The sequence below is a fragment of the Borostomias antarcticus genome, assembly GCF_949987555.1.
Source record: "Borostomias antarcticus genome assembly, chromosome: 4".
Lineage (NCBI taxonomy): Eukaryota > Metazoa > Chordata > Actinopteri > Stomiiformes > Stomiidae > Borostomias > Borostomias antarcticus.
In genome coordinates this window covers 31,170,829-31,197,374 of record NC_140237.1, presented here as the reverse complement: position 1 = coordinate 31,197,374, position 26,546 = coordinate 31,170,829, and the positions used below count along the sequence as shown (strand labels likewise).

Below are 26,546 nucleotides of genomic sequence, written 5' to 3'. Positions count from 1 at the left end.
AAACAAAGCTATGCTTACGGTGTTGCTCTTGTGCACATATCTTATCAGAAGCCAGGGCCATTTATAGGCTGCGCTCGCAAGATGTTCTGCAGACGACGCCGTTCGCACTAAGCTGGAGAAAAAGCTGTTAAAAGTGCCGACTTTTAACAGCTGGGAAACCCTCCAGAAAGGCTCAAAACTGACAGAAGTGATTTAATTTGATGCCTTTGTTTTAATCCGAAAGGATTTATGGAAAGTATTGGAAACTGTCTCTGCATCTAATTCTGTAATCTCATAACTGCCTCTTAAATGTTTGATATTTGTGTGCTTTCGTGTATTTGTACATTTATTTTTATGCCTTTCTCTTCAGGTCTCAGCTTCCTGATGCCGGGCGCACACTGCGAGATATTTAAAATCCTAACCGATTTCCAGATCGGGTTGTATCACACACATAAGGACAATCTTAACATATGCTCTTCTCGTGAATCTCAAACATGCACACTCAACAAGATTTGAAAATAACGTAGTGGCGTAATAATCTAAATATCAAACATGTTTGATATTATCGGGGCCACCCCAATGAGTCTGCGAACCGATCGGGAGGTATGAGATTGGATCTGTAAACCGCTCACGTTACAAGATAATCAGGGCTGAACATCAGTACCGACCAACGTGAACGTTCCAGACCAAATTTATCCTGATCCTCTAGTGTGAGCCGGCATAAGCCAGACTAAATATTTACATTGACTACTCGTCTACTGTATGTAAGGAACTTTTCCTTATTAAACCGATGGATAGTCCTCCAACAGAGAGTAACTAACAGAGCCTGTGCCACAGCTGTCAATGTTGTCATAAATCCAGTAAACAGGAGTAATTCCTCCATTGCAAGAAAAAACCGGAGCAAGAGCTGATGGATGTGACATGTCTGTACTCTGCTAGTCCCAGAGAACATTACAAACATGCAATATGGGGGATAGGCTGAATATGAATTTGTGTGTGTGTGTGTGTGTGTGTGTGTGTGTGTGTGCGCGCGTGTGCATGCGTGTGTGTGTGTGGCATGTGTGTGTGTGTGTGTGTGTGTGTGTGCGTCCGTGCGTGTGCGTCTATGTATGTGATTTCAAACGTCAGAATGAAAGATGGCATGTGGCTAAAAGTGAGCATACACTATACACTATGCATGAGTGTGTTCATGCTTTACATTTGCATTGACTTGACTGAAACATGGCCAGTGCTCACGATCATCCTGTCGCAGAAGGAAACACGGGCACTACTGTCATAGAAATTGTAGTTTCACCACCTCACCACCTCCCTCAACCTTTCACATAGCTGTGCTAATCTAATTTATGACAGGATGACCTCCAGGAGGTCAACACACCTAGACGTTGTCTGCTCCAGAATAACCATCCTTTGTCCCATTGTCCCTGCAAGAATTACCGCCTTTTCTCATGTCACGTGTCTGTATTCTCGACCACTGTTGATGATGCCTGCCATTTATTATGACGTGCACAATGGGTTAGCCAATCACATCCTGGAAGCGTCATACCTGTGTATTGCTTGAATATAAGGCCGCGCAAGACCAGACTGCGGTACTTCTGATGGATACCACTCACGTGCGTTTCCTCTGAAGTCCTTGCGCTCGTATGTTTTCTCAATAAACCAGACTTGACGTCTTTGAGCGAATCTTGGCAAATCCTTTTTGACTAGATCAGTTAAAAATCTTCTACACTACTCACGATCATCCTGTCGTAGAACTCCCCGCTGCTGTAGGTGGTGGCGAGTGTGGAGCTGCAGACCTCCAGGTACCAGGGCTTGTTGCCGTTCTCCGTGGTGCTGGAGATGGAGATGGTGTAGATGCTGTTGGTGTAGCCGTCACAGGAGCAGTGGTCACCTTGACGGCCGCCATTACCCGACGCCCAGACAAAGATGGAGCCCAGGCCTTTCCGACCCTGTGGGAGGAGTCAAATAAGAGAGAGACGCAGGATGTAGAAGTGCATAGTGAATACGATGTAATTTGGGATGTGACATATCTAACCTTTTTGATGCCCATTTCGAAGGCCTGTTTGGCCAGGGGCCCTGGTCCGTCAACAGTCTTCCCATCGTCATCCGGGCCCCAGCTGGCGCTGTAGATGTGAATGTAGTCAGGCCTGATTCCAAGAGACTTGGCCTCCACTATATCTGTCACATCACCATCCAGCATCCGGATACCTGAGCAGACAAGAGCGCCGGCGGATGTTGAGAATCGTTTCTCCTCACCACACCATCAGCGTCAGAACAGGTTTCATTTCATTTCATTTCAGTTTATTTGAGAAGGGACAATGCATATCAATCAACAACACATGTAAATACAATAGATTTAGCCAGGAGGCTAATTTTCATTTCATTCATGGCCAAGATGTTATAAATAGGCATCCTAAAATGACACAAGATAAAAGTAAATAATAACACAGCATCATACAGAGCATATGAAAGACATAGTTATAAAGAAATACAAATCAAGGAAATAAATACACATGTACACATAATAGCTAAAGGATTTATGGATTTAGCTTAAGGATTCTGGTTCAGTCCTCACAGGATGGAGCGTTCTGACAGGATTCTAGAACTCTGAGGCTTCTAGAACACTGAGGTCGTAGAACGCTCACACACTTAGAACCACGGCTTCATTGTAATCGGAGGCTGATGTTGCCAGGCTACCGTCGGGCACAATGAAAGCGGCGTGTAAACGAGCGTACATGTGAATCTTGTTCGTCCTCTTTAGAGATCAAAATATTCAAGTAGAGTGATGGTCGCTTGACCGAAAGGTTTGTCAGCACTTTTCCTTTTTGAGCACTTTAGCACTTGTTTTTCACCATGAGCATTTAAAATTAAACATTTAACAAAAATCTAAGTCTCTATCCAAGGAGTTTTCCTTGACACTTTTTGAGGTGTGAGAGTCCTCCTCTACTTGAATGTTTTGATCTTCATTAGGACTACCGCACCCTCTACCAACCACTCACAGAAGGACCAAGAAAGGCGCAACAGTCTGTCCTCTTTAGAGCCTCAGAGTCACACACACTCCTCTCCGGGGCTGGTCTCTCCCTGCTGTGCCCAGACTGGGCTGACCAGGAACACCTTCCCCCTCCATTTAACGCCCCTCTCTTCATTTCCAAATTTAACAAGCGTGTTTCCAGGAGCAGAGAGACGGGAGGTTTTCGAGGAAGTTCTGAGTGTCAAACTAATTATCCGTCGGTGCGTACAAGGGCTGCTTGTGTGTTCTTTGTGAAACAGTTTCCATCATTACAGACGGGGAAATCTGTGCCAATGTAGTTGATTAGAGGGGGTTTGCAGGTGCGCACCCTTTCCCATCTGTTCCAGTAGCAGCTGGTGGCGAATTATTCTATTTCCTGAAGCAGGAGCCGTGGATGTGCTAATGAGGAATTAGACTATCAAAGACTGACAGAAATGTATACAGTTCTGACATGTAATGTGTTTAGAAAACAGGAAATTAGATCCGACAGTATTTAATCAATGGTACTGTTTGTGTGTGTGTGTGTGTGTGGTGTATGGCAACGAGTAGACTTCTAATTCTGAATCAGTGCCATACTTCAAGCTCTGTTCTGTAGCTTGATTTTTCCCTCAGTTTGAAACCCCTCCCTGGAAAGGCACTGGATCAATGTAGCTCTCTATCAGACCTAGTTACCCAACAAGCTCCATTTCATTGATATCTGAGGTTTTAAAATAGAGCAAAGCAAACAGATTTTGCATAGCTGTGCCTGCTACGGTAATTAAGTCATGTGTGTACATTACTAATTATGGCAGACAGGGATGCAGGGTTGGGGGGGGTCTAGGAGCTCAAACGGCGCCTGTTCAGATTGCCGCAATAGGTTGTGAAGTCACCAGTGGGGTCTGCCAGAACAACATTTACTCTGGCTCTCTGCCCGAGACGCCCTACGCCTCCCCTTCACACTGCTACAAACAGGCTCAATAAACAATTACTCTAATTACATTACTCTTCATACACTTTTTCTGTAAGATTAACTGTTCCAAGCAATGAAAGGAGGAATAACATTTCTATGGTGCAGCAAGACATGCTAATGTTTTTAAGTGCCCCTCCTGAGCTCAGGGACAGGCACGCGCAATCAGAAAGCCCAAGGGGGGCGAGGGACCGGGCCTTTTTCGCCTCTCAGAGAGAAGTGCCTTTTTTCTGCCGGCTAAACCTTTTTTATAAATTAATTCCTGTTGTGCAGAGCCTGTCATGCCTAAAAGATTTTGATTGAATCAAAATATCAGGTTGGAAAACAATTTGTTACTCCCGGGCGACGCCCTACCTACCCTCTCTTATGTTTTCCTAGCTACCGCAGCGCGCACGTCATGATCCGAGTGCATCACACATAAATTATGACATTTACAGATAACACAACATTGATCTTGAAATCCACATGCTGCAAACATATCCCACCCAACATAATTTTTTAATTATTATTAAATTAAAACAGACGTCAGAGTCGGTCAATTTGCAGAGCAATGAAAACGAAGTGGGAGGGGCATTGAGCTGAACTGGCTTGGGAATCGTTGGCGCGCAACTGGAAGTGCTGTCCCATTTAATTCACGGCCCTGCACCCTCTGGCCCTTCCAGCTGACGTCAATTAAGTGCTCAGGCCTCAGGCCGCAAGTGTGAGGGGCCGCAAGGGTGGTTTGTGCACTCAGATTGGGATTCAGCTTATGTATTTGGGGTTTGTATGCCATTAAGGTGAAGTAACGTCATTGCGTAAAGAAGTAGAGAAACGCAAGGAAACTTGTTCAGTTTTTCGCCAAAAACCTCAAAGTAGCTGAAGTGCTCACCGTGAAATAGGTGAATATAATAGTTCAATCACATCTATAAACTCAAAAATATGTTCTTAGACCTACAGATGGGTATGATTTAGACTGTTGTGTAGACAGATGTTGTATATTGTCATTTGTATGGTAACAGATGATGCCAGATTCTGATGCGCAGGGAATAATACATGTTAATTCCTGTTAGCCTGTGAGTAAGGAGGTCTAGCCTGAACACTTCCTGGAGCTTGTAGAGCATGTGAGAAAGTGAGTTGCTAATGTTAAGAAAATACTAAAGAATGTGTATTGAAGAATGTGAGGTTTGTGGGATTCTATGTTCATGTTTTATGTATTTTTCTATGAATTGCCACTACCGTTTTGTTTTGTATTGGTTCCACTTTATTTTGTTTATTTTCACTTGAGTAGTTGTTGATGACACTACCTCATTTGAGCTGTAGAGGGCAGCGGAAGTGACTCTTGGAAGAGCACAGATTATTTATTCTTTATCTATTTATTTTATTTTTTATACAAAAAACCCCACCTTTAATTTGTTGTCCTGTGCGTATTTTCACAGGCTACACTAGTACTAGCCCTAACGCGAGAACCAGTCTCTCTTTCTCTCTCCCTCATGAGTTTTAATGTTGTCTTATTGTGTTGGTAGCTAGTTAGCTAATGTAGCCTAATATTAGCAAGGTGACGTCAGCAGTAGATAGCAGTAGGCAGTAGGCTTCTAACTTAACCATTCATCATGCAAATGGATTGCTGTAGTGTAGTCTCTCTCCAGACTCAAATGTTACGTTGAATCGCTGCGCTCGCATACTACAGTACATCTTAGAGTCTGTGCCACTTCGCCGCCCAAGCTGGTGTTCTGAGGGCGTATCGACGGTTCAAAATTGAAAGAGTGACAGGTCGTAGCAGCAAATGAGAGACGCTATCCCAGGTTAGATGGGTGGGGCATATCTATGGGTGGGAACGCCTGATCATGAAACTCGTTACTGATTGGTGTCGCAGGGATTCCTGCGAAACCAATGAATTGCCAGAATTTGAGCAGCAGATTTTTGCAGTAAGTGTCCCATACATAGAGAGATCTGCAGCATGCAGTAACGTAGTTAGCATAGCTTACGAAGTGTATCAGTGAAAGAAGTCTCATGGGTCTGGTGTTGAGACTCACTGTAGGGTAATGCATCTTCATCACAGTGGAAACCTACACCCCCCCCCTCTACCGTGACAACAGGAAAGCACAGCAGGTACAGTCATCACAAATGAACAGCCTATCTAATATAAGTAGGCCTACTTGTTACCATCAGCAAATGTTCTATAATGAGTGGGCATACAGGCTAATGGACTTAAACAGTAACAGACAATTTGAACTGACAACAGCTATTTTAACTGTAGGCTTTTAATTTAACCATTCACTCTACTGGGTTGCTGTAGGATAATGTGCATCTTCACAGTATCACCATGACAACCTACAGGCCCCCCATCATCTACTGTGACAGGAAAGCATAGCAGGTACAGTTATCACAAATTAACAACCTAGTTAAGTGCTTGTTACCATTAGCTAGTTTTCTATCATGTGTGTGTGTGTGTGTGTGTGTGTGTGTGTGTGTGTGTGTGTACATGTGTGTGTGTACATGTGTGTGTGCGTGTGTGACACCAAGCAGTGATGATACAATTGCTGGCTTAATTTAGGGTGTGTGTGTAGTAGTAGTAGTAGTAGTAGTACTGTAGTAGTAGTAGTAGTAGTTTTATTATATGAACTGTATACCGTTACAGAGCAATGAGATGCTTACTTGCTGTTAGCATAAGATGATGAACAACAGCCATAGATTTATAAACAATCAATAGTAATAATGCATTATACAGTTAATGAATAATGTACAGTAGTAGGCTAAATCAATTTAGCATTCTGGGGATAGAAGCTGAAGGTTATCTGATTTGTGAAACATTACAAAGTGATTAAACAGGATTCATTTGTATTATGCCTGCAAAAGAAGAGAAAAAATTTGATAGAAGGCAGTAGAAGGAGTCCCCAGGACTCAGCTAAGGGCACCAGATCTCTGAACACATGGTTAAAACCCCGGAGCACAACCTGAGTGCCCTTATTTAAACTTCCGTCTCTACCCCTCTAGCATCCAGAGCACGTCTCTACCCAAGACACAACAGGATGAGGCTTCAAACACCCGTTCTCTCACAGTGTAGTGAGTTAGACTCAGCCGTAACTGTGGACAGTTAGAATTCCCTGGACAACAGTTTCTGTGCGAGAGTTATGCTTAGCTTTTGGCATGAGAGCACAGCTGTGCTGGAAATGACGTGTTTGACAGTCCAAGACCATATTTCATTATGCTTGCTGGGAAAACACAATTTTGCAGATCAAACACAGTTTGAACAGCTCTTCAACCTATCTTGCAAACCCATCTCAAATACACTACTGAAGTAGCATTCTATAGAAACTGACATTTCTGTGTTTATGGAGACTGACAGAATAGGGCAAATGCATCATGGTGCGGCATGGTGGCATCGTGCTTTGCACTGTCAGCTCACAGCAAGGAGGTCCTGGGTTCGATTCCCATTGGCACTAGGGGACAATGTCTCTGGGAGTATCTCCTTGTGTTGGAGTGACAAGTCGTGTGACGAATAAATACCTTCTTCTTCTTCTTCTTCTCCTTCTTCTACTTCCACTTCTTCTTCTTTTTCTTCCTCTTCATCAGCCTAACAAGTCTTACAGGGGGGGCGCATAAACAGCCAGGGGGAACGCATAAACAACACAAACAGCCTGTACCTGCGTCTGCACAACAAAGAGCAAAACCGCCCCGCTCTGGAGCTCAGAGCCCCTCTAGTAATCAATTACTCCTCCAGTAGAAGTCTCTTTTTATTTCTGCACAACAACGGGACGTAATTGAAGTGGTTCCTGGAGGAGGGTCTGTGAGAGGTACGGGGCCGGGAGCGACGGTGACAGCCCTGACGAGAGCCTGCAGAGCGTTCACAAGAGACACCGTTTCTCATTAGAACACCTTGACTGGAAGATGGAACGCTTGCACCTCTCCCCCTTTGGCACTAACCAACACCGCACCCGGGCCATGTGCAAAACCCTGAGCAGATCAGCCAATTCAACGAGGGGGCTTAATGAGAAATGCCGGGTCAGCAGAGAGCAAGCGGTTACTGAGTAAGATGGATGAGAGTTGGGAGAAACGGCCTCACAACACCACTCTGGTGAAAACTCTGTTTGAAGTCACTTTCCATCCGTTATGTCTGATTGCATCATACTAACAAAGAGATTTCGCAGAATGAAACCAGACCTTTAGCTGGGCCATGTCCAGCGTTTCCGTGACTGCGGAAAGCAGAGGTTTCGTTTCTCAGTGGATTTGTCATCTATGAAGGTTAAAGGACAAATTAAGCCCTCGCAAAAATGCAGGCTAACTTCCTTCGCCATGTTGGGGATTCTTTTCAATGGTTTGGCCTACAATGCTGCACAGTACATGGTTTCTGGGACTTTTTTGGTTGATGAATTCATAATTGATGTCCTTTTGATCATTTGACCTATTTTTAACCTTAAAATCCAAGATGGCCGCCGATTTTCAGCTTCAGAAGGTCAATTTTTCAAGGTCGTCATAGAGCCTTCAGATCTGCTCATGCTGAGTTGAGGTATGGACAGTAAAACTGCAAGTACACAGATGTCATACCAGAGGTCAAAAAGGTCAACATTTGTGGTTGATGAGAAACAAACCTTCAACCTCCATGGTCATGGAATTACCGGTCCAAGACTGTGAAGAGCAAGTTGTTCGAGCTCCTCAACCTAGACTCAGTTGTTGAAGACCCAAGAGACCATACCAGCCTTGTGGTCCTTGTTCTGATCTGGTGGCTCGCTGCCCCCACACCGGAGGACTGGAAGGCTGGGAGGTGGGACAGCTTTGAGTACCCCTGGAGTGACCCGATCAAATCTGCACTGTCATCATCTTCATCATCTGCACTATCATCATCTTCATCATCTGCACAATCATCATCTTAATCATCTGCACTATCATCATCTTCATCATCTGCACTATCATCATCTTCATCATCTGCACAATCATCATCTTAATCATCTGCACTATCATCATCTTCATCATCTGCACTATCATCATCTTCATCATCTGCACAATCATCATCTTAATCATCTGCACTATCATCATCTTCATCATCTGCACAATCATCATCTTCATCATCTGCACTATCATCATCTTCATCATCTGCACTATCATCATCTTCATCATCTGCACTATCATCATCTTCATCATCCGCACAATCATCATCTTCATCATCTGCACTGTCATCATCATCATCTGCACTATCATCTTCATCATCTGCACTATCATCTTCTCTTGCCACGCCAAGGAAGACAAAACATCAACACATCCCAACGGTTTTCCCCGAGTCTGAAGACACGTTCCCAGGAGCTGCTGAGTTTGACAAATGGTCAATTCAGGAAACAAGGCTGAAAAGACAAGGTATATGTAGACATCGCAAAAGAAGGAACGTTTGAAAATAGAAGTTGGTCGAGTGCGGCGAGACGTCTTATACTGTGAGGGAGAAAGGTCAACCAACCTGAGCACTGGCGTCGCCAGCGGGGACTTCAAGCGTCCAGAGGCAGATGCAACGCTGCTCTCTGCCTGCTAAACTGAGGACCAGGAACTGGACGGCAAGGACACGGACGTGTTTGTCCAAGTGGCTTATTTCTCGCAACAATGCAAGCGTCCATTAATCAACTGCCGCGCCAGAGAGGCTGCAGACATCATCACAGCTCTCCATGTGACCACTGGCAGTGACCACACCTCAGGGTTCTATGGGCACCCAATTGAACTTTCGTCTGAAGATGTTGTTTTTCTTTAGAGTTGGCTCTTCATTACAATGAGGAGTCAAGTCAGCTTTAGATATCATCTTTATTTATTTGCTATTCAAGCAACCAATATTATCTTATCTTTCTACAGTGTGCATGTAAAACAAATCTATCTGAGGATTATACAAAAACTACCAGAGCAATTTTCATGAAATTCGGTGGAGGGGTTGAGCATGGGGCAACTTAGGCGGATACACGAATTAAAAGAAAACATTTGCCATACTTGGTAACTTAGGTAAAGTGAATTAGCACTCACCTTTGTTTGACAACAAAATACTTTGTTGTCTTTCACCTCCCAAACAATAGCATTATTCAACCACCCTGATGGAAAGTACAACTGTCTGAACCTTTGTAAGCTTTCATCATTGCAGCAGTGTTAGGGGATGGATTCTCCACAAGGTATATGTAGACATTGCCAAAGAAAGTTGCCAAAGAAAGTTTTTCACTAATTAAATAACACAGTGGGTGTTGTATAAGGGTTACAACATACAGTTTGTTTGGTTACATTGGTTACACATTACACAATGGTGTAACTTTATCAGTCAGTCAGTCAGTCAGTCAGTCAGTATCTTTATCAGCCAGTCAGTCAGTCAGTCAGTCAGTCAGTCAGTCAGTCAGTCAGTCAGTCAGTCAGTATCTTTATCAGCCAGTCAGTCAGTCAGTCAGTCAGTCAGTCAGTCAGTCAGTCAGTCAGTCATTCAGTCAGTCAGTCAGTATCTTTATCAGCCAGTCAGTCAGTCAGTCAGTCAGTCAGTCAGTCAGTCAGTCAGTCAGTCAGTCAGTCAGTCAGTCAGTCAGTATCTTTATCAGTCAGTCAGTCAGTCAGTCAGTCAGTCAGTCAGTCAGTCAGTCAGTCAGTCAGTATCTTTATCAGCCAGTCAGTCAGTCAGTCAGTCAGTCAGTCAGTCAGTCAGTCAGTCAGTCAGTCAGTCAGTATCTTTATCAGTCAGTCAGTCAGTCAGTCAGTCAGTCAGTCAGTCAGTCAGTCAGTCAGTCAGTCAGTATCTTCATCAGTCAGTCAGTCAGTCAGTCAGTATCTTTATCAGTCAGTCAGTCAGTCAGTCAGTCAGTCAGTCAGTCAGTATCTTTATCAGTCAGTCAGTCAGTCAGTCAGTCAGTCAGTCAGTCAGTCAGTCAGTCAGTCAGTCAGTCAGTCAGCCAGCCAGCCAGTCAGTCAGTCAGTCAGTCAGTCAGTCAGTCAGTAACTTCATCAGTCAGTCAGTCACTCAGTCTCTCATGTCTCTGTGCTTGTTAACACTGCTTGATCTCTCCCATCTGCACCTCGCCCCCCTGTACTGAACGTCTCCCCATGTAAATACTGGACTGAACACCGTCTTGTTTCATTGGTTGTCATGAGAGCCTTGTTCAGTCCTGCTGTGCTCCTCCTGTTCCTGCTTCACATGCCTCCATCTGCTACTGAGTTCTACCTGTACCCCTGAACGACCTTCAGCGAAACCGTAACTGATAAAAAGTTGAATTGAAGAGCTGAAGAACTTTCCAGTCCCCCATCTGCGTCGTGTGCAACAGTGCGTATGGTACAGTACAACCTTGGCTGGCGGAAATCATAACTGGATCCTAGACGATGGTTCCAGAGCAGACTGGTATATTATCCCATGAATAAGTGGTTATCTAATCTCCCGGCCATCTAACGAATGAATCAACTTATTGCAAACACTACAGTACAGCTACTGGTAATGTTCCAGACATCTGCTGAACAGAGAGAGAGAGAGGGAGGGAGGGAGAGAGAGAGAGGAAGGGAGAGAGAAGGAGAGGGAGAGAGAGAGAGGGAAGGAGAGAGAGAGGGAGGGAGAGAGAGGGAAGGAGAGAGAGAGGGAGGGAGATGTAAAGAGAGAGAGAGAGGTAGGGAGAGAGAGGGAGCGAGAGAGAGAGAGAGAGAGAGAGAGAGAGAGAGAGAGAAATGCCTGTTTCCAGGGGCGTGGAACACAGAAACCCCAGCAGAGGCGGAGAGCTGAGATTCCTTCTTTTGATTAAAAACCCTCGACGTTACAGCAGCTGTGGGGATTAATGTCTTGTGAACACACGAATGTCCGCACACTAACCAGCTACCGGCTTACAGCCCGGCGCCAGAGAAAACTCTTTCCACACAACTCAAGGTTAATCCTGAGCACACATGCAGAATAATTCTGTCTAAGGAGAGAGAGAGAGAGAGAGAAGGAGGAGACTTTACCTCCAATGCGTGCATTGTAAGCAATTCCCACCATACAATGGGAGTTATTGGCCACAGCTGCAACTTCTCCAGCACATCGAGTCCCGTGCCTGAGGGGAGGGAGAGAGGGAGAGAGGGAGAGAGAGAGAGAGAGAGAGAGAGAGACAAGAATCACACATCAACCCTCTCCATGTTCTGTCTGGTCAACTATCACCAGTCAACATGTCAGCTGCAAGGGTAAACTCTTGTGTTTTTCTATTGCTGGCACACAACAGACATGTTGAAATGTTTGCTAAGCACAAGCTGGGGGAAGGTTAAAAAGCCTGTGCGGATTTCATCACCCACTCCAATCTATTTGCATATCACATATGGGGTGACATTAAGGAATCACTCCACCTTTGGAGAGATCTAAAGGTTATCCTCTCTTCACATGCTGAGGGATAATTACACTCTCACTCCTTCACCTCCTCTCACTCCTTCACATCCCGTCACTCCTTCACATCCTGTCACTCCTTCACATCCTCTCACTCTCTCTCACTCCTTCACATCCTCTCACTCCTTCACATCCTGTCACTCCTTCACGTCCTCTCACTCTCTCTCACTCCTTCACATCCTATCACTCCTTCACATCCTCTCACTCCCTCTCACTCCTTCACATCCTCTCACTCCTTCACATCCTGTCACTCCTTCACATCCTCTCACTCTCTCTCACTCCTTCACATCCTATCACTCCTTCACATCCTCTCACTCCTTCACATCCTCTCACTCCTTCACATCCTCTCACTCTCTCTCACTCTTCACATCCTCTCACTCATTCACATCATCTCACTCCTTCACATCCTCTCACTCTCTCTCACTCCTTCACATCCTCTCACTCCTTCACATCCTCTCACTCCTTCACATCCTGTCACTCCTTCACATCCTCTCACTCTCTCTCACTCCTTCACATCCTCTCACTCCTTCACATCCTGTCACTCCTTCACATCCTCTCACTCTCTCTCACTCCTTCACATCCTATCACTCCTTCACATCCTCTCACTCCTTCACATCCTCTCACTCCTTCACATCCTATCACTCTCTCTCACTCTTCACATCCTCTCACTCCTTCACATCCTGTCACTCCTTCACATCCTCTCACTCCTTCACATCCTCTCACTCTCTCTCACTCCTTCACATCCTCTCACTCCTTCACATCCTCTCACTCTCTCTCACTCCTTCAAATCCTCTCACTCCTTCACATCCTCTCACTCCTTCACATCCTATCACTCCTTCACATCCTCTCACTCCTTCACATCCTCTCACTCCTTCACATCCTATCACTCCTTCACATCCTCTCACTCCTTCACATCCTCTCACTCTCTCTCACTCCTTCACATCCTCTCACTCCTTCACATCCTCTCACTCTCACTCCTTCACATCCTCTCACTCCTTCACATCCTCTCACTCCTTCACATCCTCTCACTCTCTCTCACTCCTTCACATCCTCTCACTCTCTCTCACTCCTTCACATCCTCTCACTCCTTCACATCCTCTCACTCTCTCTCACTCCTTCACATCCTCTCACTCCTTCACATCCTCTCCCTCCTTCACATCTTCTCACTCCTTCACATCCTGCTTTTTCTCTGACGGCTGACATACTCTCGAGAGCAGATTCAGACCCAAGATTATTGAATTGAACAAGATATTGAAGAAGTAACAGAGGCAATTGTCAGTTTGACGGTTGTTAGGGATTACTGTTGATGACCTGGAACTGTAGCCCGGCTGAACAGGGACTCAGATGCAGAGAAAGTAGACTCAAAAACGGTGTTCAAAAGTCTTTACTGCGCAAAAAGCAAACAATAATCCAGGAAAAGGCAAACGCACAGAAGATATAAAAATATCCAAACATGGCAAGAAACTTCCAAACAGAAACTGAATACAAAAATGCCAACGTACAAGAGGCTCACAAACACATGAAGACATTCTGGCACAGAAGACAGGGAACACACATCCCACATAGACACCAACAGAATAGGGATCAGGGCGGGGCAGACAATCACTCAGGCAGGGGAACACACTAGGGCAGGGGGCGGAGTCTGAAATGAGGGGGAAGGCGAGAACCACGCATGACACGAGCACATGACCTAGGGGGCAGGGTGGGGCATGACAGGAACAGCCAAATTGATCAAATGGTATATAGAAAAGGCAGAGGCATGGCTGCTATACAACACTGTAGAAGATCCATGCCTACAGTAGTTACTTAACCAAGCAATTAGCGCAAGCCTTTCACAGTTAGAAAAGCACTGCCCGTATCGTACAAGAGTAACTACTGTACAATGAATAGTGAATAGTCGTTTGGCTGGTTGAGTGAGTGTAAAATGCAGGTTGCACTCTAGTGTGTTTTATTAGAAATGTCCTCATAACTAAAACCCCAGAAGTACTTTATAGAAACCTATCATTCTTTCCCGACGGACATTATTATTCTACTCGATAGTCATCTGAAGGTGGCTTTCTGTTGCCTCTAGTTTAATACAAAGAACAGATCATTACAGAGCAATGGTGACATGGAATTCATTCATTCACAATGTTTTTTGATTTCAGAAAGTTATGCAACAGGAAGGTTAAGAATGTATTTGTTCTCAAAATGAAGTTTTGTTTTCTTTGATTTTCAATATGTAACTGGATTACTGTGTGTAGAAGCTATCCATCCCACTTGTATTAATGATTTAGTGGATGAGTTGCTAAATGTGTTATTTTATTAATTTAAGAGATTCAATTATAATAGAGGTATCACATGTATTAAACAGGTTTTGAGTTGTTGGTGTGTGTTTTAGTGTATATGGATGTATTGTTATGTACTGTATGATATTGTTATGATATTGTTTCATTATGTGTCTTACTGTGATAGATAGATAGATAGATAGATAGATAGACAGATAGATAGATACAGTAGATAGATAGATAGATAGATACTGTAGATAGATAGATAGATAGATAGATAGATAGGTACTGTAGATAGATAGATAGATAGATAGATAGATAGATACTGTAGATAGATAGATAGATAGATACTGTAGATAGATAGATAGATAGATACTGTATATGAAGTATTGTTCAGATTGATGGGGACCCCAGGAAGACTAGGCTAGTTACTGTTAACACACTGTACAGTAGCCAATGGGGATCCAAATAACTAAACAACAAATAATTAAACCTGTGGTCTGAGATCATGACTAATTGAAGAGAAAGTGTCATACGTAAGACATAAAAAGAAACTTCCCCCGGAAATCTCCTCACCGTGGTGAGACGCAAGAAATTATGAGTGTTATGAATCTCCAAACAACCCTTTAAAGCCCCACTATGTTGTTGATTTCATCTTAAAATATCAGTTTCAAAGTCGATCTATTGGTGTGCTGGATTATTATAGCGAGAACAGCACCTCTTCCATTCCCACAGAGGGGTCCGGCGGCATGTATTTGCACTATGTAACTTTTGACCGCAAGCCGCGGTTTTCTCTCGCATGAACGTTCTGCTTTACCTTTATCTCTCCTCTTCGAATTTGCCGGCAGACTCCGTTTTCCTCAGCTTGTCAGTTGTGAACAAATGCATGTGAGAGGCGTAACAGGCGTCTCTCAGCGTTTTACGACAACGGTACTGTGGTTGTAATGGCTCTAGTGGCCTTTAGGGGCCGCTAAAGTGCACAAAACTGGACCGCTACATAATGGGGCTTTAAAGGAAGTGCCACAGGCATCTAGGTGGGGAGAAGAGAGAGGACGATGCTTCTAGAGCTGTGGCCCCGCGTGGGAGAGGTGGAATCAGGGCGAGGTGGGGGAGAGAGTGAAGCTCTTGTTTCTGTCTCCGTCGCCGTGGGGGACAGGAGCCGGAGCCTATCGCAGCCTATAGCAGGTGGAGAACAGATCAATTTAAAATGAATGGTCACACACGGACCGGGCGCGGCGGCATACCCAACGCGCCATGGCGTCGCCTGCTATTAACACAGCGTTAATGAACAGTGTGAGAGGAGCCGGTCCTTGAATACTAACGCGGTCTAATCCCACCCGAGGCCAGGTGCATCGAATTTACTCCTCTCTCCGGGGCCGGGCGACAAAGCCACATGCACACATTCTCTTTAATTGATTTATTTTCTTCCTGCTCTAAATTAGGGCCTCCACTGCTGCACTGAGGGGAGATTCACCCTACATGCACTCATTCAGGCTTCCACAGAGCAGGCGGCTGAAAATTGATTCAGACCTTCGGCTCTGGCCGTTGTTCGCTGCCAGTAATCCAGATGGGGAATAGAACCGTTCAGCATTTGAAGGGAACTCAGTGAGGCAATAACGGCATGATAATGAGTGAATTCACAATGGGACAAGAGTAGAGTGCAGCTGGGCTGTTCATCAGTGGAATAACTGCTCTAGTCAACTGATGTTAGAGTTTCATACATATACAACACCAAGGGGCTATTAGGGTATCGGACTCAAGATTTGAAACGCTCAGTAGTGGCTTGTGCGTACAGTTTGAGGCCAGGGTGAGGATATTAGCATGTTTCAAAGTCGTCTGTGTGACCGTGTTCATTAGGCAGGGATCCCAGACACCCTCCGGTACAGAGAGTACAAAGACACCCACCCACGTCTGACATAAAAGACACCCACCCACATCTGACATCAAAGACCCCCACCTACGTCTGACATAAAACCCGAGTCATTTAGTAGCAGCCAAATTAATGGTGCATGTTCAACCAGAAGGTTAGTCCTTCAGATGCCATAAGGTGCGCAGAGATGGATGAGAAGATACGGTAGAGGGATGGAGGGATGAGGGAACAGAGGGATAGATGGATGGAGGGATGGGGAGATACGGTAGAGGGATGGAGGGATGAGGGAACAGAGGGATAGATGGATGGAGGGATGGGGAGATACGGTAGAGGGATGGAGGGGTGAGGGAACAGAGGGATGGAGGGATGGGGAGATACGGTAGAGGGATGGAGGGGTGAGGGAACAGAGGGAGAGAGGGATGGAGGGATGGGGAGATACGGTAGAGGGATGGAGGGGTGAGGAGATACGGTAGAGGGATGGGATGGAGGGATGAGGGAACAGAGGGAGAGAGGGATGGGGAGATACGGTAGAGGGATGGAGGGGTGAGGGAGAACAGAGGGAGAGAGGGATGGAGGGATGGGGAGATACGGTAGAGGGATGGAGGGGTGAGGGAGAACAGAGGGAGAGAGGGATGGAGGGATGGGGAGATACGGTAGAGGGATGGAGGGGTGAGGGAACAGAGGGAGAGAGGGATGGAGGGATGGGGAGATACGGTAGAGGGATGGGATGGAGGAGTGAGGGAACAGAGAGAGGGATGGATGGAGAGATTCTCACTTGTTCTCATTGCTGGAATCGTAGCGTGGGGTTGGGTCGTGGTCGTTCCCGTTGACATCATAGCTTGCCAGCTGATCCTGGATGACAAGGCAGAGAGAAAGAGGGGATGAGGAAAGGAGGGAAGGAGAAAGGACAAGAGAGAGAGAGGGCAAGAGAGAGAGAGAGAGAGGGCAAGAGAGAGAGAGGGGCAAGAGAGAGAAATTGAACATGAAAACAAATCATAGCTTGCGCAGTGCATAAAAGGGAAAGAAAATATATTGCCCTGGTTTTTGTGCATTTCAGTCATATCTCATCTGGTGTGCTATTAGAGGACAAGAGATAAATCTGACCCGGCACCGGCCGTAACTTGGGCCTGTAATCCACAGCGTCAGGCACAGAAATTACATTTATTTACGGCAAGGTTGCGTCTTCCATCGGTGGTGTTATGGGCCCCACAAACACGAGCAGGGCAAGCTGTCCATGGTATATGGGCCTTCTGAATGGGTTACATCCATGGTAACGGAGGCACTGTTCGGTTCAATAACTGGACCTAACAAGCCCCTCATTTAGAGTTAATAAAGGAATATTCCATATGCGTCCCTCGCATGTAATATCCGAGCACAAGAACAGCAGACAAAATCAAAAGAAATCTATTACATTAAATCTATTACATTAAATGTATGAATTGTAATAGTAGCACAGATATAACCTGATGTTATTACAGGGCTACTGTATAATAATGTCCTTCCTAGTTGATAGAAGTGAACATTCGTCCATGTTGGATGATGGGAGCATTAAAGGACCATACCGGTCTAAATATATACTAGTCACCCAACGTATATTACCGCAATCAATTTTCCGAAGCAAAGCTCACGTTAAAAGATATTAGCATTTTCGCGTTTTACTTACATTTCAAAAGTTGAACGTGATGGCTTTAAAACATATTTTTAAATTGTTCCCTCATTGCGCTGACAAACTCGCCCTAGTTTCAAATAATTTTCACTAGTTTTTATTTTATATTATTTTCGTTTGAATCCGTTGAACTCCTGCGCTATATTCTCTAATCCACCTACGCTAGATTCTCTACCCAGCGTTCCTAGCAACGGCTGCCATATAAACAGGAAGAAGACAGACCTTTGGCATAGGCTGTGAAAAGGGGGTTAAAACTAAAATAATAATTACTGAAAATTATGTTTAACTAACCTGGGCGAGTTTGTCAGCGCAACGAGGGAACAATTTAAAAATATGTTTTAAAGCCATCACGTTCAACTTTTGAAATGTAAGTAAAACGCGAAAATGCTAATATCTTTTAACGTGAGCTTTGCTTCGGAAAATTGATGGCGGTAATATACGTTGGGTGACTAGTATATATTTAGACCGGTATGGTCCTTTAATGCTCCCATCATCCAACACGGAAGAATGTTCACTTCTATCAACAAAGAGGTTTTGAAGCCATCACATTCAACTTTTGAAATGTAAGCTGAACGTGAAAATGCAAATATCTTTTAAAGTGAGCGTTACTTCGGAAAATGGATTGCGGTAATGTGATATACATTGGGTGGCTATCTTAGGAGATCAAATCCTATTTAGACCGGTATGGTCCTTTAAGGACAGAGGACTCACATAGTTCTGAGCCAGGTCCGGATGGCTCCTCTCAATGCCGTCGTCCAAGATGGTGACGACCACGTTCTTGCCTGTGTAGCCCCTCTGCCAGGCCGCCAGGATGTTCATCTCCGAGCGACAGCGGCTGTTCTTATCAGTGCAATGCTGCTGGGAAGAGCAGAGGACAAACACAAAGTCAATAGACAGACAGGAGCGCGGAGACAATCCGCTCCTCAGCGTGCCGGTGCACTTCCCATCATTAATCAACCAGAGGACAGATCTGTCATGTGTCAAATGTGCCACTGCCAACCACATAGGCTGACAGAGAAGTCATTTTTATTCAACAGAAATGGTTTGCCTGTCCTTGAGTCTCCTGATTTGAATGTGAGGACACTGAGGATCACGACCGTGCCTTTTGAAACTGCTGTGTGTGACAGAGCAGAGTAGGCCCAGTCTAGACTTTTTTGGGGGGGGGCTGCTGGAAGCACATTAGGATTCCCCTTTTAGATGCAGGTTAACGCTCAAAGTTTACAGTCTCTAATAAGAAATATACACCATAAGCAATGAAAGAGACAGTTATAGGCTATCTGTCTGTTTAAAACTGCTCTTCTGCAGAATGCCAGAGCAGGCCCTGGCTCTGGTTCCATTTCTGCCATGTAGTGCACATTTAGAGAGTGAATAATTTTCTATTAAGCCCATCACCTCTCCCATCAGATTGCCGGCCTAATCCATCCTGCCCACAGAATCCCTGACCAACACCTCCGCTGGAGTCAGGACAATTTCACACCTGAGTTCATTCAAAACCCCTATCAAACTGTATTAACGGCTGGAGCCTGCTGGCCCTCTGAGATGCCCTAGCATGGACCCCTTATATTAGACTTGTACTTCAGAGGCAACCGTGTCCATGGGTGTACTTTAAATGACAAATCAATAATGTCAGGAGCAAGTAGCACTCAGCATCTTGGAATCACTGAATAAGACAATGTAGGAGAGGGGTTTCTGCAAACCTCAGCCTTACTGGGTAAAGATCGAAGTAGAACTTCCACCAACTCAGTGTCAGGCAAACTCTCCATTACTGGTGCTCACAGAAAGGGTACAGTACGTGTTACTTACGATATACCACATGTTTGACCATTTTGGGTCATTGAAGTGGATGAAGTTGGGGTCACTCCTGATGTATCTCTTTACTCGTTGCTTCACTAGCTGCTGCTGGGCCCAGGAAACCTAGGGAAGGGCATTGTGAAGGAGCAGTAGCGTTAGCAGTCAGAACAAGGAAACAGGAGAAAACAAGCCAAATGTTCCTTTGTGGTAATGGAGTGGAAATGTGATGTTTTCTGCATGAATATGAATTGACCCTAACCCATATCACGTCAGTTTCATTACCAACTAGAAATGGTGCTCAGAGAACACACCCACAAATGCATTCTGTGTCTCTGTGCGCGTCAAAATTGAATGGGTTCTAAATTGGCCCATGCTACACCCCTCCACCGAGTTTCATGAAAATCCCCTGCTGATTTAATTCAGAATTTTCTCATCCCAACCATGGAAACTTTGGACATTCTGGTCAAAGGTATGCTCACCTTAGTCCAGGCTATCAAGCAGAGGAGGATGAAGCGTGGGAAGCGATCTGGAGCGCTTGTACGTCTTCAGAGACACGGTTCACGCACCCCTCTACCCGGTATCATATTATCCAACGTGCGCTCACTATGCAATAAAATGGATGAACTCCAGCTACTATTAGAGAAAACAAAGACCTCTCATAATCCTAAATCCTGGCATTTATGGAGATATGGCTAGGTGACCCTATCCTAGACTCTGCTGTACAACTGGAAGGCTTCCAGCTCTTTAGAGTGTGACCCTGTTCTCTTTGGTAAAAGCCATGGTGGGATATTTGTTTCTTTGTGAATGACTCATGGTGCAGGTCCTTACTGTGATCCAGCAGCACTGCTCTCCAGAGCTGGAATCCCTATTCATGAACTGCAGACCATTTTATTCCCCCCACGAATGCAGCTCATTCCTTCTGTGTGTAAGATACATCAATCCTAGTGCACCGGTTCATGAAGGACAAAGCCGGCTTGCGGAACAGATTATAAGTGTTGAATGAAACCATCCCGATGTGTTTGTCGTGGTGGTCGGGTACGTCAACAAAACTAATCTCATGAACTCATCTAATACCGTCAGCAGATGAAATGCTCGACCAGAGAGGACAACATACTGTTACCACAATAAACAACGCGTATTACGTATCATCTCCCACTGGGACAACCGGACCATGAAACCGTCCACCTGATCCCTAAATACAAGCAGAAACTAAAACTCTCTAAGCCTGTCATTAAGACATTCAAGAAATGGACGAGTGAAGCTAAGGAGGAATCACACACAATGCTAGAACAGGCTGGCTGTGATGCAGGCTATGTTGACTGGGTGGGTGCAGCGGCTGGTAACAGCTTGGATGACTACACAGACACTGTGACGTCATTCGTCAGCCACTGTGAAAATGTATGTGTCCCAACTCACACCGAGTGGACAGAGAGTTACTGAGCTTGAAACATCCCATGTCACTCTGCAAGCTGAGAACTCCAAGCTGCATGCTAAACCAGACAGAAAATGGAAGGGTGACTGGTCTGGAGGAGAAAATTGATGGAAACCACTCATCTGCCTTAATGGAAAAGTTTCTGACTGAGGTTTTAGGGGAGGACAGTTTTACCCGCCCGCCTATGGTGGACCTATGGTGGACGTCAGGGCCCCCACGGGCTATGGTCCTACGTTTGAAATACTATAATACAAAGGAGCAGATTCTGCAGATGGTGTGGGAGAGAGGACAGCTGAGCTACTGAGGGGCAAAGATCAGCTTTTACCCCGATATCAACGCGGATCTGGCCTCGACGGTTGTGGATGACGAAACAGTGACATGGCTCCTGCAGGTGTGCCCAGATATACAGTATAGCCCGGGTGACCCCTCACCCAGGCTCGGGGTGGTAAAAGGATAGCCCCTCGGCCCCGAGCCTGGGGGGGAGAGGACACAACATCGAAACCAACACAAAGAAGAAGAAGCATGGATCTACTATGCAGAAGAGCAGCCTTCCTCCCAGTCAAGAAACAGCTTCGGGTGGTGGGAGTGAAATACTACACCCAACAAAGCTTGTGTTTGTTTGCAACCGGAAGAAGCACGAGTTTGAAACCCATCGGAAGCAAACCTGTATGTTTTTGTCAAGGCCAAGATTCTACTAGTGAGGACATCAGGAAATTATGGAGAGTGATGGTATGTGGTAGGCCTTCTACTGTACAATATACAAAAGAAGATCATCAGCATAGAGTGAGAGATTATGTGTTGTATCCCCTTGGGTTATCCCTTCAATTGCCTAGCACTGATGTAGAGAAGCCGCAAGGGGTTCAATCTTCAGAGCGAAAAGCAGGGGACTCATCGGACAGCCCTGTCTTGTATTTTGTATGAGAGTAATTAGTATGGACAGGCTAAGAAGCGTACAACAATTTAACCCAGAAGATAAAATCATCACCAAAGCCAAATTTCCTCATGGTCATAAATAAATACTCCTATTCCACCCAGTCCAACACCTTCTCTGCATCTATGGCTATCACAAGCTCAGGATTGTCTGACCGGATGGGAGTATAAATAATATGAAAATGCCTATGGATATTAAAATAGGAATGTCTGCCTCGGATAATCCGGTCTGGTCAGGCAGCACCAGCCTGGGAAGAATATTCTCAAGCCACATAGCAAGGGACTTTTACAGTCCATATTTAGAAGTGAAATTGGTCTGTGAGACTCACACAACGAAGGGTCTTTGCCCTTTTTAGGTAGGAGACAGATAGACGCCTGGTTCAAGGTTTCAGGGAGACGGCCTGTTGAGAATGATTCCTTTAACAGATAGTAATAGTGGAGATTAATCTTCTGCAAATTTCTTAAAGATCTCCACTGGGAACTCCTCTCGTCCAGGAGATTTGCCAGATTGCATATGTTTAATAGCATCAGAAACCTCCAGTGTCAGGAGGGAATCAATCCAGGAGATTTATTTTATTTTATAGTTTCCCCCTTCGAACTCATTACTGCTCCATGTAGGAACTGGCTACCCCTCAATGCCCGAAGACATTGTCACTGGCTCCAATGCATTTTTAAATGTATCTACTACGGTGTTGGGTAGGTTACTTTCAAAACGTAACTTGTTACACATTACTAGTTAGGTTCATTTGAGTGTAACACATTACTATTACAATATTACGGTCTGTGTAGAGTAACTTGTTACTTGTTACTTATTTGAGTTACTTCCAAAATAACCGCAGAAGTACAACCATAGGCATTATAAACTGGAAGAGTGTACAACACAAGACCTAGAGCCTTCTAATGTAACGTATAATGACATGACAAGACACAAAATCAGTTGCCAATAATTTTCTATGACATTAATATTAATAGAAGGATATTATATTGGACATATGTGAGAATGAAAATCAAAGTATATAATACAGCAAACCAATATTTTGCGAACTACAGTAGGCCTACATCAGCTTGCATCAATCTTTTACACTTAAAAAAAACTACAGATAAACTGAATTCAAGCAATCCATGGTTGAACCTAACTGGTGCCCCAGCCTATATCAATATTTACAGTAACGTGTATTCCTGCCTTCCATCAATTCAAAGCCATTTTTGTGTCTTCAGAGCATCAAATCAATTCAATATTGGCACATAATTCATGCTTAAATTCTGTGAGTGATGAAATCACTGTCATTTTAGCCATTTTCCTTCAAGAACCGCAAATAGTCAAAATAACAGGCCAGAATAGGACTATCCTACACCTTCAGAATTACAAACACCATTAACAGGCTCAGACTGTTTTTCACCGCTGTAGTGTTAAAATCTGGAAATGATGTGTTTGTAGTTCCGAGAGTTCTATTCTGCTTGTTACTTTGACTATTTCAGCTCTTGAAGTTAACAGTGGAGTCAACAGGCACTTCTGCAGTCTCCCATTCTCTGGCAAAATTACAAAAGGCAAACTTGTCCTGCAAAGTCAAAAGGCCTACACACAGAAAGAAAGCATTTAAGCCAAATAATATCTACCGAAACAAGCATGACTGTGCCCCCTTAGGAAGAGAAAAATGAATCCATTCATTATACATGTTGACAACCCTCAGGACAGAGTGGCTAAAGAATTGGGCTGAGTTTCCCAGAGGCATCGTAGCGCTACGATGAACGCCGTAGCTTACAATGAACATAGCGCTACGATGAAGGCAGCGCTACTATGAACCCCGTAGCTTACGATGAACGTACCTGTAGCGCTACGATGCCTCTGGGAAACTCAGTCCTGTGTTGAGTCCTTGATAACTACTGTATGGACTGACTCAGCATGTGACGGATCCAACGCACAACAAGGGGCACACTCTGGACTTCACATTACCAAAGGTCTGAATATTTCTAAGGTTGAGGTGTCTGATGTTGCACTCTCTGATCATTCCTGTGTTTTCGTTGAGAGTACTATCTCCATGCACGTGTTCAAACAGAGGTCATCACAAAACGGTACATCACTGAAAACACCAGTGAGATATTTACTCAGGCTTTCTCGTCCACACCTGCCCTCTCTTGGGTCTCAGTCAATGAGCTTGTAGATAATTTCAATTCTAAAAGTACAAATATTATTGATGCCATAGCACCCACTAAGGTGAAGGTTAACTCTGGTAAGAAACGATCTCCATGGAGAAGCACCACACTGGTCAGTATAAAAAAAGTGTCAAAAAGCTGAACACAGATGGCAAAAAACATACAGTATCTCCATGTTCATTATGACATCTATAAAGAGAGACTTTACATTTATAATTTGGGGCTGAGAAATGCACGGTGGTCATTGTTTTCTGACATCATCACCAAAAACAATAATAATGCACGTGCCTTGTTTGCCACTGTCGATAGGCTAACAAACCCTCATGTAGCTTCTGAACTTCTATCCACCAGGGACTGCAATGGATTTGCTTCATTCTTCACTGACAAAATTCAGAAAATTAGACAAGCAGTCAGTGCCTCCATATCAGGTACAGGACATGTGTTGTCCCAGTGTCCACTTAAAATCAATACCATAACACAATTTTATCCGATCAACCATAAAACCCTGGAGGACATTATACAATATCTGAAATCCTCCTCCTGTTGCCTTGATATTCTGCCTACAGGCTTTTTCAAAAATGTATCTAACTGCATGGCCTCTGATTTACTACAAATCAATCAAATTGTTAACACATCTCTTCTTTCAGGTGTGTTCCCACACACCCTGAAAACTGCAGTCGTCAAGCCACTCTTAAAAAAGAATAATCTTGACACCTCACAAATGAACAATTATAGGCCCATATGAAACCTCACGTTTTCAAGTAAAATCATTGAAAAAGCAATTTTTCAACAGCTGAACAACTTCCTGGTACTAAATAATAGTTTTGATGTCTTCCAGTCAGGATTTCGACCACAGCACCGAGACTGCTCTCATTAAGGTCTTCAATGACATCCATTTAAACAGACAATGGCAGAATTTCAGTCTTAGTATTACTGAATCTCAGCGCTGCATTCGACAGAGTTCACCACAACATACAGTATTACTAGGCCGACTGGAAAACTGGCGGGGAATTTCTGGCACAGTGCTAGACTGGTTTGAATCCTACTTGAAGGACAGGCACTACTGTGTGTCTATAGGCATTTACAAATCCGAGCGGACAAAAATGAACTTTGGAATTCCCCAAGGTTCCATTCTGGGGCCTATATATAGGCCTATAATATAGCTCAAATTATGGAAAACAACAATATATGTTTCCATCGCAGACGACACACAAATTTATATCACCATATCATCAGGGGACTATAATCCCATACAAGTGCTGAGTAAGTGCATTGAACAAATCAACAATTGGATGTGCCAGAACATTCTTCAACTAAACAAAAATAAAACTGAAGTAATTGTCTTTGGAGCCAAAGAAGAACGATTAAAAGTCAGCGCTTAGCTCCAACCAGAGACATCAAGGTTTTCAGATGGGGCGGTAGCTAATAGCTGGACCCATCGTACTCACAACATCCTCCCCCCTCCTCCGTGCAAAGGAGCTTCAACACGGCCCCGTCGTTTGTAGCTCGACAAGGAACAACACGAGACGCAGACTGTACAATCAAAATAACAATTAATTGTATTTTATTGTCGTCTTGATGGTAACGTCTCTACCGCCGCTCTTAAAAGAAAACATTAGAACTCAGTCCTCTCACATAATTTATGATTGCATCACATTCAAGTCTTCCCAGGGGAGAGTCCACTTCAACAAAAATGAAAAAATCAACAATTTCACCTTGGGGATCAAAGTAGGTCTGTCTGTCTGTCAGCCTGTCAGTCTGTCTGTCTGTCTGCCTGTCTGTCTGTCTTACTGCAGAGTATCCTTGCTGATTATTCCATAGCATCACAACTGCATTTAAAATCACTGCTTCATATCAAGAACATCAACAAAACAAAATCGTTCTAAATGTGCCGCCTTGAGCGTAGAAATCCCCTGAGAGTCACACAACTAATCTCAAAATCCACTCACTTAGCACATTTGCATGGCATCCATAACAAAGAGGCTGCTTTATTCAATAGTCAACAGAATGCAACAGAACGGTTGCCTTCAAACCAGTGTGTGATTAATAAGTGCAAATAGCGATCAATCACCATTTTACTAACAGCTCCGTGCTCTGGTTTACTGAATGCATTCACAGCAGTCTGACACCATTGGACTGTGGAGTGTGGACCATCTGGAGTGGACTGTGGAGTGGACCATACAAAAT

General features: G+C 44.4%; 1 protein-coding gene across 1 annotated transcript in view; it reads right to left on the bottom strand.

The window, feature by feature from the left end:
- pcsk6 (proprotein convertase subtilisin/kexin type 6) overlaps positions 1-26,546 on the bottom strand; it is a 70,644-nt gene that overhangs the window by 39,018 nt on the left and 5,080 nt on the right. The window contains exons 3-8 of the mRNA XM_084436554.1: positions 19,856-19,966; positions 18,764-18,907; positions 17,162-17,238; positions 11,838-11,926; positions 2,012-2,184; positions 1,713-1,925 (exon numbers count right to left, since the gene is read on the bottom strand). Coding sequence (XP_084292680.1) covers positions 1,713-1,925; positions 2,012-2,184; positions 11,838-11,926; positions 17,162-17,238; positions 18,764-18,907; positions 19,856-19,966 — 807 coding nt within the window. The remainder of the gene's footprint in view (positions 1-1,712; positions 1,926-2,011; positions 2,185-11,837; positions 11,927-17,161; positions 17,239-18,763; positions 18,908-19,855; positions 19,967-26,546) is intronic.